The sequence below is a fragment of the Passer montanus genome, unplaced genomic scaffold (assembly GCF_014805655.1).
Source record: "Passer montanus isolate IOZ18808 unplaced genomic scaffold, ASM1480565v1 scaffold13, whole genome shotgun sequence".
NCBI lineage: Eukaryota > Metazoa > Chordata > Aves > Passeriformes > Passeridae > Passer > Passer montanus.
In genome coordinates, this window is record NW_024359832.1 from 3,700,952 (window position 1) to 3,721,490 (window position 20,539).

General features: G+C 38.0%; 1 protein-coding gene across 2 annotated transcripts in view; it reads right to left on the minus strand.

Moving 5' to 3' along the window:
• The window catches only part of GABRB1 (gamma-aminobutyric acid type A receptor subunit beta1), a 106,572-nt gene that overhangs the window by 44,483 nt on the left and 41,550 nt on the right, over positions 1 to 20,539 (minus strand). For both annotated transcript variants that reach the window (XM_039699118.1, XM_039699117.1), the window contains exon 4: positions 2,028 to 2,248. In XM_039699118.1, coding sequence (XP_039555052.1) covers positions 2,028 to 2,248 — 221 coding nt within the window. The remainder of the gene's footprint in view (positions 1 to 2,027; positions 2,249 to 20,539) is intronic.

Consider the following 20,539-nt stretch of genomic DNA (forward strand, 5'->3'; position numbering starts at 1 on the left):
TTCCTTTCTCTTAGGAAGCAGGTGGCTATACCACAGAAAATGATAATAGCTGCTGGTGGGAGTACTTGACAGAAACTGAAGAAACACGATCTTCAGGTAGATAATAATTAACAGTGACACTCAACTTCCCTGGGATATTTGAAATGAAATCCAGTGGAAATATTACCATGGAGTTAAATGTGTTTGTATGTGTAGTTCTCGGGTGAAAAGATGAAATACTTATTTGGTTTGTAGTATTGCACCTTTTTTGTGAACAATTAACAGAACTGCCTTTTGAAGCAGAAGACATAAGAACAATGCCCAATTTTAGAGGTCAGAAGGCTTAGGAGTATTCTCTGTCTGCACAAGTTTATAGCACACATTGTTCTTTAAACTGTGGGGACAGCTGAAAGTTACTGCAGAAAAAGAGCTAAAGGGATAGTTGAGTTTATCATACAAATAATACAATAATGGAGACATAGTGAAGTGATAATGCTTTTTTACATGATCTAAAACCACTCCAGTGTATTATGTGCATGTTTCCCTTGTTTATTCATCTGTAAAGCCAAATGGTTAACCTTGGTTTATTTCTCCTCAGCTCTGTTGAGGCTGAACATTGCATCAATTACAAACTGCTGTGTACATGGGTGCAAGCAAGCAGGTTATTTAGAGCTGTTATGATTGTTCCAATTTCTGTTTAAAGAAGCCAGTAAAATTTCATAACTGAGCCTGAACAGAAATATTAACTCTGGACTGAAAACAAAAAAGCTGTTTGGGGAACAGGAGGCGTGAGGGAAAGGAAGCATTTAAATCATCCTTGAGATATGGTTAAAGTCCCAGACTAATTTGTGAAGAACTTAGACTCTGGTTGCAGCATAATTGGTGTTGTTTTTCTTGTTCAAGACATGCTAGGCCAATGCTCTGTCTTCAGCAAAGAAAATGAAATTCACAGATCAAAACCCATGTGAGAGGTTTGGTGATGCTGTCTTCATGCTCTTTACTGCACAGATGCTAAATCAAGGTAATATGCTGCAGAGTTTCTTTTCTGCTTGTGAGACTACATTGGAACTGTGCTCAAATTTCTGAATGCCGAGTTTTACCTAAAAGTATTTTCTGCAGTGTTTTTTCATGTTTTGTTTCTTACAAGGCATATATGTCACCTGGAATATGAAAAAATTGATGCTTACATGAATTAAAGGTAACCTATAGGCTGACAGAAGCATATTTATTACCATTAAGAAAGTGACCACTCATAGCAGATGTAAGTTTAGTGCAATAACTGCCATCTGTTGCATGAAAAAAATTGTAACATATCTTAACTTCATTTTTTCTTCTGCTCATTTGTGATTTTTGTCATTGGTTAGAGCTTTCTTGTAGGATGGGGACACTACATGTGTTTTTACTCGCAACTGTAGGCCAAAGTCTGTTCAACAGATGTGTCTAAACCGCTGTCTTTTCTTGGGGAAAACATGGTTCATCAGCTTGAGCTGTGACAAAGACCTGACAGCTCAGCATCTCTTCCTGCATGCAGCTGGTGATGGCAATGCTGTCAGTGTATATGGGCCCATCTGGCAATAGTTGGCCTTGCTGCACCCTGAGACCTATACTCAGGCATATAGATAATATTTAAATAATTTATACAAATCTACAAATATCTCCTTTGTATTCTCTACCAAATATCACACTTCAAATTACTTCAAATTTGGCATTCCCACTGTCCTAAAGAGCTGCTAGGGAAATTTTAGAAGGAAGGAAGTGTTTGTGTAAACTGTGATTGTTTACCAGGTGAGAACCATAATGAAGAACACTTTAATCATTTTAACACACTCAGAAGAGCTGAAAGAAGGAGGCATTCATCTTTGCGAGCTATGGATGTAGCTGTTAAAGGTAGTGTTGCTGCTCTGTGGAAAATCCTTGGGTGTTTTGTGGTCGACTAAACGGACTATGTGCTGACTCATACATGAGAAAGTAGGAAAAAAGCAGAGGAAAGTGGCACTGATTCTACCTGCACTTCTGCCAGCACAGACAGATTAAAATGCCCAACATACCGTAGGCCGTAAAGGACTGTCCCATCTGGATGGAGTCGAATCATTCGGTTTTTCACTGTCACCCCATGGACAAATGATTTCTTGTCATTTTGGAAATACGTGTCCGGCACCCAGAGCTGGTCAGCCACTCTGTTGTCCAGAGTTAAGTTCAAAGGTATTCCAGAATAAGAGAGCCTTTTATCCCTCCAGGACTGCTGAAAGTACATGGTCAGGGTGTAGTCCTAGGGAAGAAACAAGAAGGACTTTTTGTATTTTCACACTGATTGACTGACCAGAAGTTTATTCTTGGATGAATCTCAGTAACTGAATATCAGTAGCAACAGGAAATTTAAGGATCATCAAGGCATTGTTGCCATTAGGCTTGTTCATATTAGTGTCAAATTTGACACCAGTGGCAGTGACTACACCAGGCTTTCATAATCTCTTGACCCAGAGGGAATAGATGGCACATTTGGGTCTCCAGTCTGTGAATCAAACTTGGTTTATAATTTTTTCCGATTTTTTTCTACTGTGAAAAGAGCAGTGTTTAGCTGAGCTCAGCCAAATAGCATTGCACAGCACATAGGATATTTTTCTGATATTCCCTCCTTCTGATATTCCCTCCCTTCATCCTGAATGATTCCCCCCACAATCCAAAAGGGCCTAGCCCTCCTCAGAAAGAGCAAATACAACCTCAGAACATAATGGATAACTTTTCATTCTGCCTCTGCTGGAGTTGCTAGTTGTAATGACTCTAGATAGCCAGGCATATCTTGTCTTGGCCTGGGAAATGTGGTGCTTTCTGTCCTTGCCAATTGGATTTTACTGTACAGAAAATCAACAACTTGGCCATCATGTTATAACTCCAGTGAAATACCATTTGTGCAGCCTTTCAGCTTTCATTTTGTCTGAAAAGAAATTGTTCTAAAGGCTTGCAGTCTGATTTACTCTCTTGTATATGTCTTTCTGGGAAATTGATGATTTTAAAGGTAGTCAATTTTTTCAAGTGGAAAAACCCATGTACTTTGTAGCTCATGGAGCTCTTAAAAGATGAGTAGAACAGCAGTATGTTTTCTCTTCCTCATCTCCTCCTCCAACCCTGTTTCCAAGTGACAGGTCACTTTGTCACACATTTTTATGGTAGAAGTGCATCAAAATCACAGCTATTACTGAAAAAATTGGTCTGGTCAGGAGTAAGACTTTCTTTTATGTGATAGAAAATCTTACTCTGTCATTGTCACAAATCCTAGCCTGGACTCTAATTCTTGAAGAAACTGCATAAAAGCTGTCTGATACAATTTGCGCTCTTCATCTATAGTGGCTTCTTAAGACTGTATCATTGCCATGAAATCAAAGCAGAGTTACCTTTCAAAAAGACTTTCTACTTGAAAAGTCACATCCAACAGAGCTATAATACAGACTTGCCAGTGAAAGTTGTTAATAAAAAATACTGTTTTTCCTTGCCCTGGGCCAGCACTTTTCTTTGGGTTTTTTTCTTTATGGATGAAATATCATGATTGATGATCAGTGGTTATATACAATAGGATAATTGCATCCACTGTCAGCACAGACCCCAGATTTGCAAGGATTTCACAGATATGCCCCTTTTCAGGCCTGCAAATTGGTTGCTACCCAAGACAGGCACAAGAGGCTGTATGCTGAAGGTTTGTTCAGTTTTTTGCTGGCAGGGGTCACTAGGAGGAGGTGAGAACACCTTGCCTTTTCAGACCGTGCTGGTCAAGACTTGAACTACAAAGTAATGCAGTGAGATATATGCTGCACTTTGCTGACTAGGTGGTTTCATTTAAATAGGGGTACAGATGAGCAGGAACTAAGGAGGCAAGTTTTTGAATGAACAACTTGAATAGAGGTGGGTTAGAAACATCACTTAAAGTGAAGTTTACCCTTAGCTCCAAAAATGAGTTGGGAATTGGATGAAAGAAAACAAAAATTAAAAACAAACCGAAAAATCAGCCAAACATGAAAGAACAAAACAAAACCCCCACCAAACACCACTAATACCCCATAAGCCCCCAGCACTATTCTGGTGCAGTTTTCATACATTTTATCTGTTTGCTAACCTGCCCTATTTCAAACTCTTTAGGTAGAAAAGCTTTCATAGATGACTGATAAAATTCAAACCCTCAGTGCTGCACCTGCTATCCTCTACATCTTCTGCCTGATCCAGCAGAGCCTATGTATCCTGCAGCACAGATGGAACAGAAATTCTGACTATACATAATTATCTTTCCTTCTTCTTGCCTTTCTTTATATTTTCACTAGGCCTTAAGGCTGCTTTTGTGCAGTTGTTATGCTGTTGTATAGAAAACCAAACAATTGAGAATGGTGTCTATGCAATGGTTCTCAAAGCGCAATCAAGAGAAGAATAGCCAGAGTAAGCTACAAGAGATCTTAAAGAATGTGATCATATGAAAAATAAAGAAATTCTGTCTCTTGGGTATTACTACTAGAAGAAGTTGAATTGCTATTTTTAGCATCATAGTCTGTTAAAAATATTTATTTCATCCAGCATTTGTGCTTTACAGAAAATGCTGCTGTTGGCAACACCACAGTAGAGACAGCAATCCTCTGGTCTGCACTTGTGCTGTACTATGGAGAAGTACGTGGCAAGCCAGCAAGTGTTAATGAGGAAAAAAAATACTGAGCTTCATCCTAAAGGAATTTCAGTGTTTCTTAACTGAGCAAATTATCTAATTTTTTTCCCATTCCTCAGTACATGGAGGTATTACTCATTCAGTATTTAAATAAGAAAAATAGTCTGATGTCACAATTGTAAGAGTCCCTGTTGCAGTAAATTCATATTTTAAAAAGCATAGTCAAAGAGTGTTTTAATGAAAAGCAAATTACAGCTGCAGTATAATAACCCAAATTTTGTAGTTACAAAATTTCTAATTGTTTTTTAATGTAATACAGCCTTACTCTTATCTCTCATCAGTGAAGTATTAAATGCTGGCAAGCCATATGGCTAGCTACATCTTGGAGGTCCTTGTATTATTTTTTGTATGGTACAGTGGTGTGAGTGAAGTGAGGATTTAATGACTACTTGTCTTCTACCCTGTAAAATTTGCTGAGGATTTTGTGCTTTCAAGCTCTAGACTATATGAATAATTTCTGAATCTGTCACATCTGCAGTGGTAATTGGCTGCAGAATTTTTTTAGCTTCTTATGAAAGCTTCCCAAGATCTCAAGCATAAGTCTAGATATGAAAATAAATCACACTGTATTTAACTTTCATATTTAAAAAATTCAATTCATGAGTTTAAGAAGCAGGGCCCAAATTAAAATTAAAATGAGAATCTGTTTATGCAGCTAACTGTTCTTTCAAATTATTTGTTTTTAAAAATAATTAATGTTTTATAGAAACACACTGAACAGGTTTTTTTTTCTGAACTGTTCTTTTTGTAATTAAAAAAATCTGTAATTCTGCTGAAAAGTCATGATATTCCAGTAGATTTAATAGTGCTGTTTATGTATCTGATCTAGTTTCCATTTTTTCCATGACAAATTTTGATTTACTAGTATGAGATATTTTTCTTTCTTAGTAATTGTGCAAATTTCTTATTTCTTTGTATCAAACCAGAAATTTGTAAATGTGTGTATGTAGATGTGTGTTACAACTTATAAGTAAATCTGCATCAGTGCTTTAATAAGGTGCATTAGGCTGCTAAGACAAGTATGTACGTGCTAGTCCGAGGTAAGAGAAGTTCTGTGAGAATGTGAGTAAGAGAAACTAGTCTATTTTACTCAAAATTGAAAGCTATTTTGTAATATGATTTTAAGAAGCCTCATAGATAAATACTGGCACCAAGCCTCACAGTATAAATTTCTCAGTAAAGAAAATGAATGGACCATTGAAGCATATTGTACTTGAGGTCAGATGAACAATTTAGAATTCCAGTAAGGAATAGACTGAAGAGTTACCATACAATAATAATTTCTTTTTGTAATTCTATTTTTTTCCCTATTCTTTTATATTTTTTTGGTGGAATAAGAAAAGATAATGTAAGGGTAAGAACAGATTTTTTCCTTTCCTGTTAAACCTCTGTAGATCTCTGAAACCAGAAGAGATACATTAAAATAACCGAAGAATTTGGACTTGCTGGTAATTTCTACTCTGGTATTTACCAGTTCAGTACAGCAGAATATAATGTGGAATACACTGCTATATTATAACCTAACTTTCTGAGAGACACAGAACTAGAACTTCACCATGTTTATAAGCTGAATTATGGATTCTGATGGAATAAAACATGAGTTCACATGTCTGCTGTACTGCTAGTTGTTTTTTCTTTTACAAAGTTTATATTTTAAGGAGAAAACAGGGAATCTTTTAATGTGCAATGTTCAGCTTGGTGGTCTAAAAGACCTTTTGTTTTTCCCTTTTCCAAGACGGCCTTAATCTAAGCTCTGTTATCATTTCATGAACTGAACAGCAGGTTAGCACATTGTGATATATTAAGGATGTGATGTGAGGACTAAAGCAAACTAAGCCAAAGATAGTTGGGAGGGTCCAGCACTTCCAAGTTCCCATTAAGGAAAAACATTCTAGAAGACTAAATAATTAATTAAGCCCCACTTCCCTTGCTACCTATAAGCAAGATAATTGGAAAGCAGCTTGTTTTCTATCAATGGTTGTTGCTGAAGCACTTGATTATTTTTACCTTTGCAATTTCCATTTAGCTCAGCAGGGATGAACTATGAGACCATTACAGAGTGTGCTGCATGTCTAGGGAGGATGACACAGTGCTAAGAGCTCAGCAGAATTCCTTGTGGCGTCAGTGTACGGTGCTGCAGGTGAAGCTGAACTGATTGCAATTTTAGGAGCAGATGGGAGAGGTTTGTTGACTTTTGTCTTGAACCCTATTGTATAAGCCCATTGTAACAGAACCAGAAATCTTACAGGAAATGGACAGATAGTTAAAGAAAACATAAGAAAGTGAGTATCAGCAATGTAAAAATGAATTGGAGTCACAGAATGAACTAGCTCATCATGTGAAGCAAAAGAAAATCCCCACAAACCTTAATTCTGTGTTGAGCAGAACTGGCCTCATCTTAAGCCAAATTTTGAAGTAAGAAATCAGAAATAAAGACAGGCAATCATAGCTAGACTCTTTGGCTTCAGAAGACGCTTAACAATGTAGGAGGGAAGATACATATATTTTAGTATGAGGTTGGGCTAACTTTATAAAAACAGCAACTGATCTTTTTTGATGCTTTTATAAAATTTATTTTTTACCTATTTAGTAACAGGAGTTATTTCTACTTCTATGGGTCTGGTGATTGAAATCTATTTGATTCCTCCTGCCTGGTTCTCAGCTGTCATTCTACTATATCAAGTCTCTTTACTTTCAAGTGAAGCAGATGGAGGTCAAAGTGACATGTGATGAGTCAGTGGCTCTACCTGGAATAGAAACAGTAATTACATAGCTGCTGCCAGATCTTTAAACTTGTGTATACCTTACTGGGATTTTTTTGGTATGTGTGGGTATTTTTGATGATTTTTTTTAAATTGGTTGGTTGCTTTGTAGCTTTGTATATAACTCTAATTTTTTTTCTTTCTAAATGCTCAGGACAACTTTGTTTCATTGTTCATTACTAGGCTTATGATTGAATAGTTTTCTATAAAATGGTCATGATTAAGATGACTTACGTGGCCAGAAATATTTTTCCTGTATATTTTTGGCACCCTGACTGCTTTACAGGATCCTAACCCATAAATCATAGGTCAGGCTGATATTCACATTTTGTACTGTATTTGGAAACCAGGGATAGAGGAACATCATGACATTTCTCCTTCATAATGACAGTCAAAGCGGAGGTATTTTGTGCTTAGAGTGGATAACACTAAGGGTATTAGTGACACTGTCATAGTACTAGAAGACTACTGGTTGCAAAATCCTATGGAAATTCTATTCCAGTCTCCTGTCAGAAGCAGGACTGTCACCAACCCTGTCTCAGGCCAAGATATTGCTTTCTCTAGCAAATCTTGAAGACCCTCAAGAACAGGAATTCCACAACATCTGTGGGCAGACTCTTCCAGTTCAGCACTACCATTTTGGTAAGAAATCTTTCCTGATATCTACCCTGACCCTCCCTATGTGCAGTTAGTAGTTGCTGCCCTTCATTATTCCGTCTGCCACTACTGAGAGTGGTTTTACTGCAGTCTTCCTTTCAGGACATTGAAGGCTGCCATGAGGTTATCCTTTGCTTTTTCTCCTTGCCAACTGAAGTGAGGCAAGTTCCCATGTCTGTCCTGATAGGTCATGTGCTCAAGGCCCTGGCCACATTGATAGCTCTTCAGTAGATCTTTTCCAGTTTCTCAGTATCAGGAAAAAAATGGCAGACACTGTTGAAAGTGCAGCAGTACCATTACAGAGTATGGGAGGGTAATAATTTCTCTCTGTTCTGCCCATATCCCTACCTGTGTCACTTAGTATACAGTCTACACAATGAAAGTGCACTTTGTGGCTTGTACTCAGCTGCTGCTTAATCCATGGGTTTCCCACCTGCTGAATTCTGAGTTTCTTGGCTGGACATAGAAATGGGTATAATGTTTGTTGTTCTTCACGTCACCAGAGACCTTCTCAATGACACATGTTTTTTTGCCAGGGCTGGCAGCAGTTTTGAAATTTTTAACAGTGAACTCCTAATTATCTTTTTACCCATGTTGTATGTGTCTTCATTTTACAATTAATGTAACTAGAGAAGCCTTTCTTGTTGCCCTGTCTCTTTTTACTGTCACATCTAACTAGGATCCAAAGCAACATTTTTATGCTTCACAGAATCAAAGACTCATTTAGGTTGGAAGGGTCTCAATGAGATTGAAAGAGAACTTTAGACATGAAAGTCAGAGACAGCCTTAGCTGCTGTCCTGAAATCCAGGGCTGTGATCCTGCTTTTTGTTGGTTTTTTTTCTCCTCTCAGATTCCTGAATTCTACCTGAATTTATTGTTTTTCTCTCCTCTCAGATTCCCGAATTCATAGTCATGACAACTAAGGCTGCCTCTGACTTTCTTATCTCAGACAATTTTTTCATTCTTGTAACTTACAAGGTCTAACAGATAATGTTTTCCTGTTAGCTTCTCAGTTACCAGGAAGTTGTCACTGGTGTGTTCAAGAAGTCTTCTAGATTTCCTGAGTCCTCCTGTGTTATCCTTCTGGCAGATACAGCAGTGGTTAGTGTCCCATGAGGAACAGGACCTGTGCACATGAGACTTCTTCCAGTTGTTGGAAGAAAATCTCATCTGCATTTTCTTCCTGGCCAGGGTGTCTATAGTAGATACCCACAATACAAGGCCAAACAATATTGCTTTGGCTGTTAATCTTGATCCATAAACTGTGGTTTGGCTTCTAATCCATCCCAAGAGAGACCTCCAAGTATTCCAGCTGTTTTCTCACATAGAGAGCAGCTCCCTTTCCTCTCCTTTTCAGACAGTTGACCAGTAATTCTTGCTGGTTTCCTGGCCAGTTCTGTTGCCTTGTTTCCTCCTCCTGTATACTCCATTCTGTGTTTTAGTTCATGGGGAGGCTTCTGTCTTAGACTGGCAGTTCTGCTGGTGAAATTCTGACCTTCTTGCAGGCCTGGTTTTCTTAAAAATTCAGCCTCAACTCTTTCTGCTTGATGACTGCTTGCTGAGGAATTTTACTTAGCACTTACCCAAATAAGCCAAATTCTACTGTCCTGATGTCCTGAGTCCTAACTCTACTGCTCCCTGTCTCAGCTATCCTCCCGATCCTGAATTCTGTCATCTTGGGATCACTGCAAACCAAATGTGCTGTAAATACTAGCTTTTCATCTGGGATGTTTCAACAAAAGGCAGCTTGAGGAAAAACCCTTCATGAGATTTCTCATGAGCTGCATCATTTAAATATTATTAAGCTGCTTACATGATAATCTAACATCACAGCTGGTGAGTACACAACACTGATGTAGACTCTCTATGGAAAATTTGCTTTTGGCTTTTGCAGGGAATCAGATTGCTTTTAAATGCATGTATTGTTGACACTAAATCCTCAGAGCAGAATGCAGAGTGTTGATAGTAAAGGACTTTGTTTTATTTTTAACAGCATAATCAGTTGGGTAACTAACGGCACTGGCCAATTTAATATGATCAATCTGATTAAAACCCTACATATGCAGTGCTGTTGCCAGTCTCATGGGAACCAACATTGCAAAATACTGTATAGTATGTGTAGACATTTTAGGAGAAGGAAAAAAGAACAAAGAACTCATCAGTCAGTTGGAAAGCATCTGATTAATACTCTTGAGTACTGATTAGGATATGGAGGTGCAGGCTCTCTTTTCTGCAAAATAACTAAGAAGAACATGGGATTAGTAATTATCTGAGGAATTGAGTAGCTTAGTGCAGAAAATTGGGATTGGTGCCAATATACTGAAAATCCGGGAGAGTGTCTTCATGTAAATGACTTTATAAATAAAGCAAACCTCAAAATCAGTTTTATTTAATGCTTAGGGCAGTAAAACCTCTCTCTGAGACTGAAGTTTCAAAAGGCTTCCACCTCAGTGAAGCTCCAGACAACTGCTACTTCCATCTCTTCCTGTGTGACTGCACATATTTGAATAACTAGTTAGCAAGTGGAAGGAATCCAGGTTAGAGATAAACTTTGTAATTTCTATTTTTGCATGGTGTTTTTTTGTGTAGGTAAATTCCTTGATCCTGTCTCCACCATCAATGGCTACCCAAGCATTGGTTCTGTGGCAGGAAAGGACAACTAAGAGTGAAGGACGAAGCCAAAGCAGCTTTGCAGAGCAGCTCAGAGCAGCTGTGAAACTACAGTTCTGGAGTGGGATTTACAGTCCCAAGAATGAGGCAGGAAAAACAAAAGGATCTTGTGAAAGATCACAGGACACTCGTACCACTGTCCTCAGTCAAGGCAATGTTCATATTTCCTAGTCAGAGGAGGCCAGGGTGAACCAGAATGAGTTAGCAGTGTGCTGCCAGGCGTGGGGCTACAGCTGAGACCAGGTTTGGTAGCTGTTCTACAGTATCAAGTCAGAGTGACAGAAGTAGCTCAGTTCTATTGCCAGGGTTGCACAAACCCTTCTCAAATGGCTGTGACACCCAAGCCTCTTGTGGGCTGGCATCTAGTACTCTATCTACTCTCCTATATTTGCTATGTAAGTTTATTAGTGTTTTCACAGTAATACTGCAGGAGCTCAGCAGCCAGTCAACTGTTTCAGTATTACCTGGGCTCTGTTTGCTTGTTTATTAACTTGGAAAAAAATAATATATAGATTATACAGAATGTTAAGGTGCTCTTTTGAAGTTTGTCCAGCATGGTGACCTCTGAGAGGGACAGATGGAACCTTGATGGCAGAAGCATGGAGTTGGTTTGTTGAGTGATTGTCTGGGGTTTTTTTACATGTCCCTGTGCTTCTGAAATATTCATTTTGAAAGGTCAGGAGAAGTACACATAGCAGTTCTTTTGCACACAGCTTCACTTCCCTTGGCGCTTTCTAGAGATAGCTGTGCCACACTACGAAGGGTAAAGTTAAAATATCTATGTGACCCATACTTGATGATCACTGATGCAGATGGCATAAGTCTGGTGTGTCCTGAATTTATTGCAACTGATATCATATATGATAGAGGGACTATTGAGGGCTGAGGGAATCTTAAATCCATGGGTTGTTGGCCAAGCAATGTTTTCTTCTGAAGCTTTAATTTCTGGAGTCATTGTAAAACCTTAACTGTGTCAACTAAAAGTGCTCATGAATACTTTTCAATTTAGAAACAAGCAAACTTCTGTTTGTTACTATTAAGTTTTCACTGTTTTGCAAATTAGGCAATTTCAGTCCAAGAGAGGAATGGAACTTCACTGTGTTTTCATAGTGAAGAAGGCATTGTTCCTATGTATTTATTCCTCCTTCTACAATTATGATTGCTTTTCTGTTTCTTAATGCCTCTACTGTGTAGTAAGACTAATTTTACACTAAAATAGACTTGTATTTAGCCAGAGATGCTCTACATGCAGCTGGCCAAACTGTGAAGCTTAGGTTTTTGACACTACTGTTCAAAGCTGAGGTGTGGTATTTTCTCACATACAGCTTTTTGTAGGACTGGTTTAACTTCTTCCAGAGCTAATCACGGGTGCTGTTATCAGAGCACCACGAAGTGTAGAGAGGTCCAGAAGGCTTGGCTATTCTGAAGACAGTGTTCATAAATGAGGTGTTTGTGGACACAAATGGAAACCAGCGTCAGTGAAGCAGCACTCCTATAGAGGAGTAAACTATGGGACAGATGTAACTCTTTTCCTCTTGCCACCTACGAAGAGTCTGTGGCAAGAAGGGGGTGATAGCGAGAAACTGACCGGGGGGAACCCCTGGGACAGGAGATCAGTTGTTTGGAAGTTTTGGTGCACAGCAGAGGTGACCAAGTCATGCCATTTCTCCTGGTATGAGCAGCAATGCAGATGATGGGATAGATTTCTTCTTTGTGGTAATGGCAGTGAATCTTGCTGATCTTCAGTGTGATAAAATAGTTCTGGCTGGTGGCTTCTAATCACAATTAAGGCCCTCACAGGAAATGAGACAAGTGAAGCTACAGCACAAAGTAGGATGCAGCACTATGCCATGCAGCAAGAAAATCTTTGAAGCAATATGGCAAGTGCCTTCAGTTATGGTTCCTGATGATACAGTGTAGGTGAAGTCAAGCATGGGTTTAGTAATATTTGCCTTACTTAATTGCACAAACCTTGATTAAATACTTACAGAACCAGTGGGTTTGCATCAGTATACACTGAATGCTGAGATAAATGTGCTGGCTGGTCACAGGACTCTCCAGATGGATATATTTTATCTGAATGGCTTTGTAGTTTTTCACTTATTTATAGCAGGAATGGCTTTTAGATCTGTTAGGGTATAGTAATAAATTAACTGAACTACAAAAATAATTTATCCTCCTGCTTGCTTTCAGCTTATTACAACATCTTAAGGTATCTCAGGATAGTATGAACATCTGTTCCCTGAAGATCGACCCTTCTCAGACAATAATTACAGAGCTAATGAGTGGAGTGGAGAATGGAGTTTAGGAAACAACAAGGGCTGCCTTTCTTTGCTCTCACCTTAGTAAATTCCTTTCACTAAACTGAATTCCTAACATACTTTACAGCAAACTTTCCAGATGCAATAGTCCATTTTCGTTGGAAAAGGATAGAAAATAAGACAGTGGCTCTGGGACTTGAACACCTTGCTCTAACAATTGGTCTTAGCAGATCATCAGAAGCAGATAGTCCTGCCTCCTTTTCCAACCACTCCGAACACTAGAGCACAATACCAGAAATAGATCTCCAGCATTCACCAGTGTTGTTGCAGGAAGATCTCCTATAATTTCTCATAATTTGAGCGATATAAATTACTCTTCTGATATGCTTTTCAGTTTGCTATTTTTAGTGATAGAAGTGACACCTAATTTGCACTTGTTAAAACAGGCTTATGAAAGTGTGTTGTAAATAAATCTTGGGAGGAATATAAATTAGCATGGTTCAGGGCAAAATAACTTCCCTTTTGTGGGTCAGAATGAAAATAATGTTGGGGGGCGGGGGTGGCGGGGGGAGATTGTTCCACTTCGCTATGTTAGAAGATTCTTACCTTTTTCTACAGTATTGGATGCTGGCTACAGTGGAGACAGGACTTTAAATGGACACCAAGTCTTAGCATGACAGCCCTCTTGTTCTAAGACAGCCAGATGAATGTTAACTCTTGGGTCTCCTCTAGATTACAGATGTGATAAAACAGACAAAAAATGTTGGCGTATTGAGCAGTGAAATAGCTGCAGATGAGTTAGACTTTTGTGGCTTCTGCAAGAAATAAGTATGTAGGTAATGTAATCCTACTAAGAATGTGTAGAGGACAGGATGGGAGAATAGCTTGGTTTTAGCTACAGCAAAATGAAGTTCATTAGGTTTAATAGGTATCATTTGTGGTCTGCTGCAATGGTAGCTGCCACAGTTTTATGACATGGATAATGTTTTTATGTCTTAGCTCCAGGGGAGCAACTACGACAGCTTAGTCCCTGCCCAGCACTTGGTTTTTATCACATATCCTCTCCTATATCACCAACCTGATGTTTGGGAAAAGCCTTTCTGTGATGGGGATATCTCTTATGTTAAAGATTAGTGCTCTGTGTGAGAACAGTGTTTTTATTTCTCCCTTTTGGTATTTACAGGAAAAATTCTTGTTCTTTAATCCTGATTTCAGTCAGTTTTTAATCGTATTTAGTCTTCAAATTCTGTCTGCAAAGATTGCTTGTCATAAAGATTCCTATTTTCTACAGTATCAACATAGATTCGGCAGTAGGTGTCAGTTCAATACTGGGTGAATTGTTTAAATCTCTCCCCAAGCCTCTTCCTTCTTCATTTCATGGAGAGTCAAAGTCTAGCAACTGAAAGGTAATCACTATGGTTACAGCATCCAGTTCTAGCAACAAATCCAAGATTTAAGTCTTAAAGCTTGTAGCAAAATGTATACATTTGAGACACCCCAGACATTTGGGATCATGTTTGCAAGTGTTAAAACAGACATTGACAGTTTGAGATAATTCCATTGCAATGCTTTGCTTGCAAGACAGTGGTCTGCTATTATACGTGGATTGCTTACATAAGAGGTGAAGGAATACTTACTAGTTCAAAATGCAGCTCAAATCAATATTGTGTTTTCAAACTCAAAAAACTAAGATTTAATCACTGCCTGGTTTGAAGCCTGTGTCAGCACTGTCAGCCAAAAGAAAGATTGAAACTTGGATCCTTCCCAGCTGCAAATATTACGAAGATATCACTGAGCCATTTTTAGGCATTACGAGAGCAGATGACTTTATGGCCCAGGTGGTGGATATTTCATGTGTTGAGGTCCCTCACCCCAATTAGTAACTAATTTCAATCCATCTGTTCACAGATGGCAGAAAATCGCTGATCTACCACAGTTCTGTCTAACAGACAGGTATCCATCCATAAGGCAAATTAACAACCCAAGACCAGAATCATCCGGGGAGATTTCTTGAGATGACATCAGTGCCTGAGCACTGTTAGTGCAGGACTAGTGGCTCCCTTCAGAGACAAGTCTAGTGTGAAAATCTAGACAAATAATGTTTTTAAGCTGGCAAATGTCTCTTCTCACTGTGGCCCAGGTATAGGAATGAATCCAGATAGAGAATGTCTAATCTGGACCATTCTATAGTTCAGGATAGGGTACGGGATTGTGTTTTATGCTTAATGGATAGAGAAAAAAGGTGTAGAGTTCTGAGAGAACTGAATTTCTTACCTGACTGCTAACTAGTGTAGGGCAAGAGATTCTACATCCCAAATCCTGACAATCTGTTTTCAGATTTTTTTCAGTTTTGTTACTGAATTCTCAGAAGGTACTACTTGCTAATCTTAGAGGGCTCATTATCCTACCACTTTTCATAACATCTTACAGTATATTTGTTCATTCTGGAGAAAAGAAGACTTTGGGACGATGCAATTGCAGCCTTCAGTATCTGGAGAGTGCCTACAAGGAAGAGGGAGAGAGGCTTTTTACAAAAACATGGAGTGACAGGACAAGGGAGAATGAGTTCAAACTGAAAGAAAGTAAGTTTAGATTAGATTTAATCAAAATATTCTTTCCTGTGAGGCTGGTGAGGTACTGGAACAGGTTGCCCAGAGAAGTTGTGGATGCCCCATCCACTGAGGCAGTGGATGCCTCATCCACTGAGGCAGTGCTCAGGGCAAGGTTGGATGGGGCTTTTAGGAGCCTCCCCTAGTGAGAGGTGCTCTCACCCAATTCAGGGGTGTTGGAACTAGATGGTCTTTCAGGCCCCTTCCAACCCAAGCCATTCTATGGTTTTATGACTTATTCTCTCAACACTTTTTCATAATGAAGTGCAAAACTAATTTGAATTTTTAATCAAATCTTTAAGCAAAGCCCATTCAGTTGTAAATAGCACATCATATTTTTTCATTTGATATACGACTTTTTCAACTTTATGATACTGGTTTTGAGTCTTTGAGGAAATTGAAATCTTACATAATGTTTAACTGCAAGTGACTTTTCTATTTAGTGACTCATAATTGTGGTTTATTTTTGTCCTGAATCTATTAAATATAATATTAGATGTAGAATATTCTCAAGCAAGTCTTTGAACTTTACACTTAAGTCAACTGTATCACAACTAGCTAGTAGATATTTACCATGGGATTTGTTTGTTTGTTTGTTTTGGTATATAAATTAGGATGTGGCAGCTGCTGCTGCTCTCACTTGACTTTTAGATTGAGGATGTTTAAAAGGATGCATTGTTTCAGATTAAGTTTCATTTGTATATGAAGTCTGAGATGAATTGATAACTCCTTTTACCCTGGAGTTAGTTTGTTTTTTTTTTGCTTAGAGGAATCTCAAGAATTATGTAAATTGTGTGGTGGGTCTTTGTTTTTTTGTTTGTTTGGTTGCTGTTTTAATACCATAAGGGACAAAATTAGAAAGAGATGATGATGAAACAAAATGCAATATATGCTTAGCAATTGCTGATCAATGTCACTTGTTTATTCTGTGACTGATTCCCTAGAGATGAGAAATCTGGTGGACCTCGGCTATCTAACAATTGCTGATCAATGTCAGCAACTGATTCCCTAGATATGAGAAATCTGGTGGACCTCGGCTATCTAATGTTCAGTAAAACATCTTTGATTACATGATGTAAATGGACAAAAATGAGAATTAGAACAAAAGAAGTGTCTTGATTCAAACCAACTGGCAACTAAGCATCATACAGCCACTTGGTTACTCTCCCTATGACTCCCAGAAGGATGTGTGCAAGAGAATTGAAAGGGTAAAAGTGAGAACTCATGGGTTGAGATAAGAACAGCTTAATAATAGAAATGAAACAACATTAGAAATAAATTGTAGTGAAAATCTAAGTCACAAAGAGAGAGAGAGCGAGATAAAACCCAAGGAAGACAAGTGATGAAAATGAAAGCAATTGCTGAGCACTAATTGACCATTGCTCAGCCAGGGCCTCAGCAGTAGCACCCTGGCCACTCCTGCCCTGGTTCAGGCAGGCAGGAGCATGGCACCATAGGGAATGGAATATTCCTTGGGTCAGCTGTCCTGGCTGCACCCCCTCCCAACTCCTTGTGCATCCCCAGCCTCCTCACCAGTGGTGTGGTATGAGGAGCTGAGGTGGCCTTGCCTCTCTGGAAGCACTGCTCAGCAAAAACCAGAACATCCCTGCCTGATCAGCACTGCACAAACCCAAAACACAGCCCCACACTGGGCAATTGTGAAGAGAATTAACTCCACTCCAGCCACATCCAGAAAAAAACACTGGAATGGTTAAGATTCTGATTTAAAGGGGCTGTGCCAGTACTTTATGGTGAACACAGAAGTAACATGACAAGGGAAATTACAGGCAGAAATATCCAAAGGATGAGATTTGGACTAATTTTTATTGTCTTTTATTTTTTTTCTGCTACTAGAAAAATCAAAATGTAACATGAAATTTGCAGGTGTTATTAAAGTAAGGACCCACTGCTACCATCAGAGAATATCAGAATATGACAATGATCATCTTGAATGCTGGGGTAGTAAAAATGGGATTATATTCAATACTGAAAAGTCAAACACTAGGAAATGAATTATAAGGAAATATTTTATAAGATGAGACCTTGCTGGAGAATGGGATGAAAAAAAAAAGATGAAAGAGCTGAATACTTATCTATCTGATATGTCACTTGAGCATGATAAAATAGCAGCATCAGAAGGAAGCATGAGGTATTTGGGGTTTGTTGTTTGGGGGAGGGAGGTTTGGTTTGTTTTTTTTTTTAGGTCAGCAGACAAATGGAAAATGAAAAGAATTTTGGATCACCCAAAAGTAAATACTTAGTGAAAGTTCCTTGAAAATAGTTTTAATCAAATGACACCTCATATTTGTTTTGTTTTACTTTTTTTAAACTACTTTATTAAATAATTAAGTAGTGATGAATATACTATAAAATACAATCTTATAAATCAATATATCAGGCTGTTGACACAGTATTTTTTTAACACTGGAGAAGTCAAAATTCTTAAATTGTGAGAAGAATTAATGAATAATTATTTTAAAAAGTATTTCTCTTGTGAAAGCCCTCCCCAAAGTTCCACTTACATGATTCAAAGTGTGTGGGTGTTTAGCTTCTTTCTAAGGTACACCTACCAGTTTTTATATGAATTATAGAATGATGCAAGTCGGAGGGGAGCTCCAGAAATCCTCCTCCAGCTCACAGCATATCAAATGAGATCAGGCTTCTTGGGGCCTCATGCACCTGAGTTCTGAATATCTCCAAGGATGGAAACTCCACAACCTCCCTGGAAAACCTGTTTTGGTGTTTCATAGTCCTAACAGGAGAAATCTTCATTCTTATGTTCAGACAGAATTTCTCCCATTACAACTTTTTCCCCTTGTCTCTCATCTAACCCCTGTGTGTAAGTTAAGTAAAAAAAAGCTCAAGTGCTGAACTAAAAATTTCATTAGAGATAATTATGTTTATTAATGATATTACATGAAGATACTGAGTTGCAAATTCTTCTTATATATTCCTGCATGAAGTTTTAACATTTGTTTATGAACAGGAAATGTCTCATTGTATAAAAGCATGTTAAAGTAGAATTACGTCTGACAACATAAAATAACAGGTGCTTAAAAGTTTCAACTGTACTGTCATTATTTGTAAAATAATTTTTTCCACTGAGTTTGTATTTGAAATTTTTGGCTGAAATTCTTAGTTTAAACATGTACACAAGAAAATCAAGTCAATCAAAGGGCTTTGGTAATTTGCTAAATCTTCTTCACTTACAGATGAAGGAAAAGTTATCACAGGCATGTGCTGAGTTGGTGATTTTAAACCTAGACCCGGTGGGGAAAATCTGTCTCCCATTCAAGTGCAAGAAATTACTACACTTTCCCTCACATATGATATTTTCTGAGGTAGTCTCCTGCATTATTTTACCCTGTAATATTCTAGTAATAGCACCTGTGTGCGTCTATGCTGTTTTTCTTTTTAACTTTAAGTGTTTGGGAAAAATACTGAGAAATAATTTTTTTAATCCATAAAATGCTGTCATGTCTCAGCAGAAAAATGACAGAAATGGAGCTCATGAAGAATTAATCTAGATCACTTTACTTTGATTGAATGCTTATTAATAAAGAAAATAATAGTGAGAGCTTTGAGTCACTTTGAGTAACAGCTATGAAAAGTCAGATGTGTTTTACTTTGTTTTAGACTCTTGTCAAATTCCCAAGTGTGGAGGAAACTGAGGGATGAGGAGGAAAGAAAGAAAAGCAACCTCTGTAGTACACTTCTACAAAAGAAATGTTGGGAAGCAAATATTGTATTTGCATAGTTTAGAGATGCAAAGGCGATTTGCAACTATATAGAATATTTTCTTTATCTGGTGTTTGCAAATAATATTTCTTTCTGGCCAATGCACAGTGTATAAAGGAATAATAGTGCAGCTCAAATAGTGAGTCTATAGGAATGCTTGAGTGTGTATCTTGGCATAAGAATTCGCTTCCAGCTAAGCCTTTTGTAATCATCTGAAAGCTTAGGTAGAGAAAGATCTGACATTTGATTTTAGAATACCAGTTCATTTCCCTTTCTTTTCTCTAAGGTATATCATATTTCTTTAATAAAAAAAAGAAACATTTCCCTAGCAGAAGACAATGATATTACGATAAAGGAGCATAATAGAAGCCATAGGGACAAAGACAGTGTTTGCATTAATTTCTCATCTGTTTGAAAAATTTTTTAATACCAATTTTTACTTTGATGTGGCTGTTTTGTATGGCTATTACAAATAAGAGACTTTCTATTCAAGCCATGGTGCTCCTGGCTCTCTTTATCTCCTGAGCATATGCTACAAAGCCACTGTGGAATCAAAGTAAAACTGGAGCCTGTACAAATTCTGAACATGGTGCATTCTGCCTATTGAATTTTTTCTGTAAACACACTGCTTTGGTTAGATCAACAGACAGCCTGGGTTTTCCCAGGCTTACAGAGCTTCTTCCACCAGACTGCAAAGAAAGGCTACAGGAGGGTGTGGTGGTTAAGGCAATACAACATGAGGGCAAAGAGAAAGTAAAATTGCCAGTGGAGATGCTGCTAAAGAGGAAGACAGCATGCAGAAAAAAAAGAAATATCTTATTTCAATCCTGGGAAAACCTGGAAAGAAGAAATTACAGGAGAAAATCAGAATCTTTATTGTAAATTTATCAAGGTGTTAGTGTCATACAAGAATTGTTTCTGAGCCTCTTGATTTTTATACTTGGTTAGTTTAAAATACTGAATTTCTCTGTTAGAACATCACAAGCTCTTATATACACTTCAGATATGTATGAACACACAATTTGATCATCTGAACTTTGACAGTAGTTTTCTCAGGTACTTTCTGTAACTTTTTCATTGCAGTGTCCCTTCAGGAAGAATATTCAGCTTGATTTAGAACAAAACTTTTGTCTGCTACCATTCAATCCTGTGTTATTACT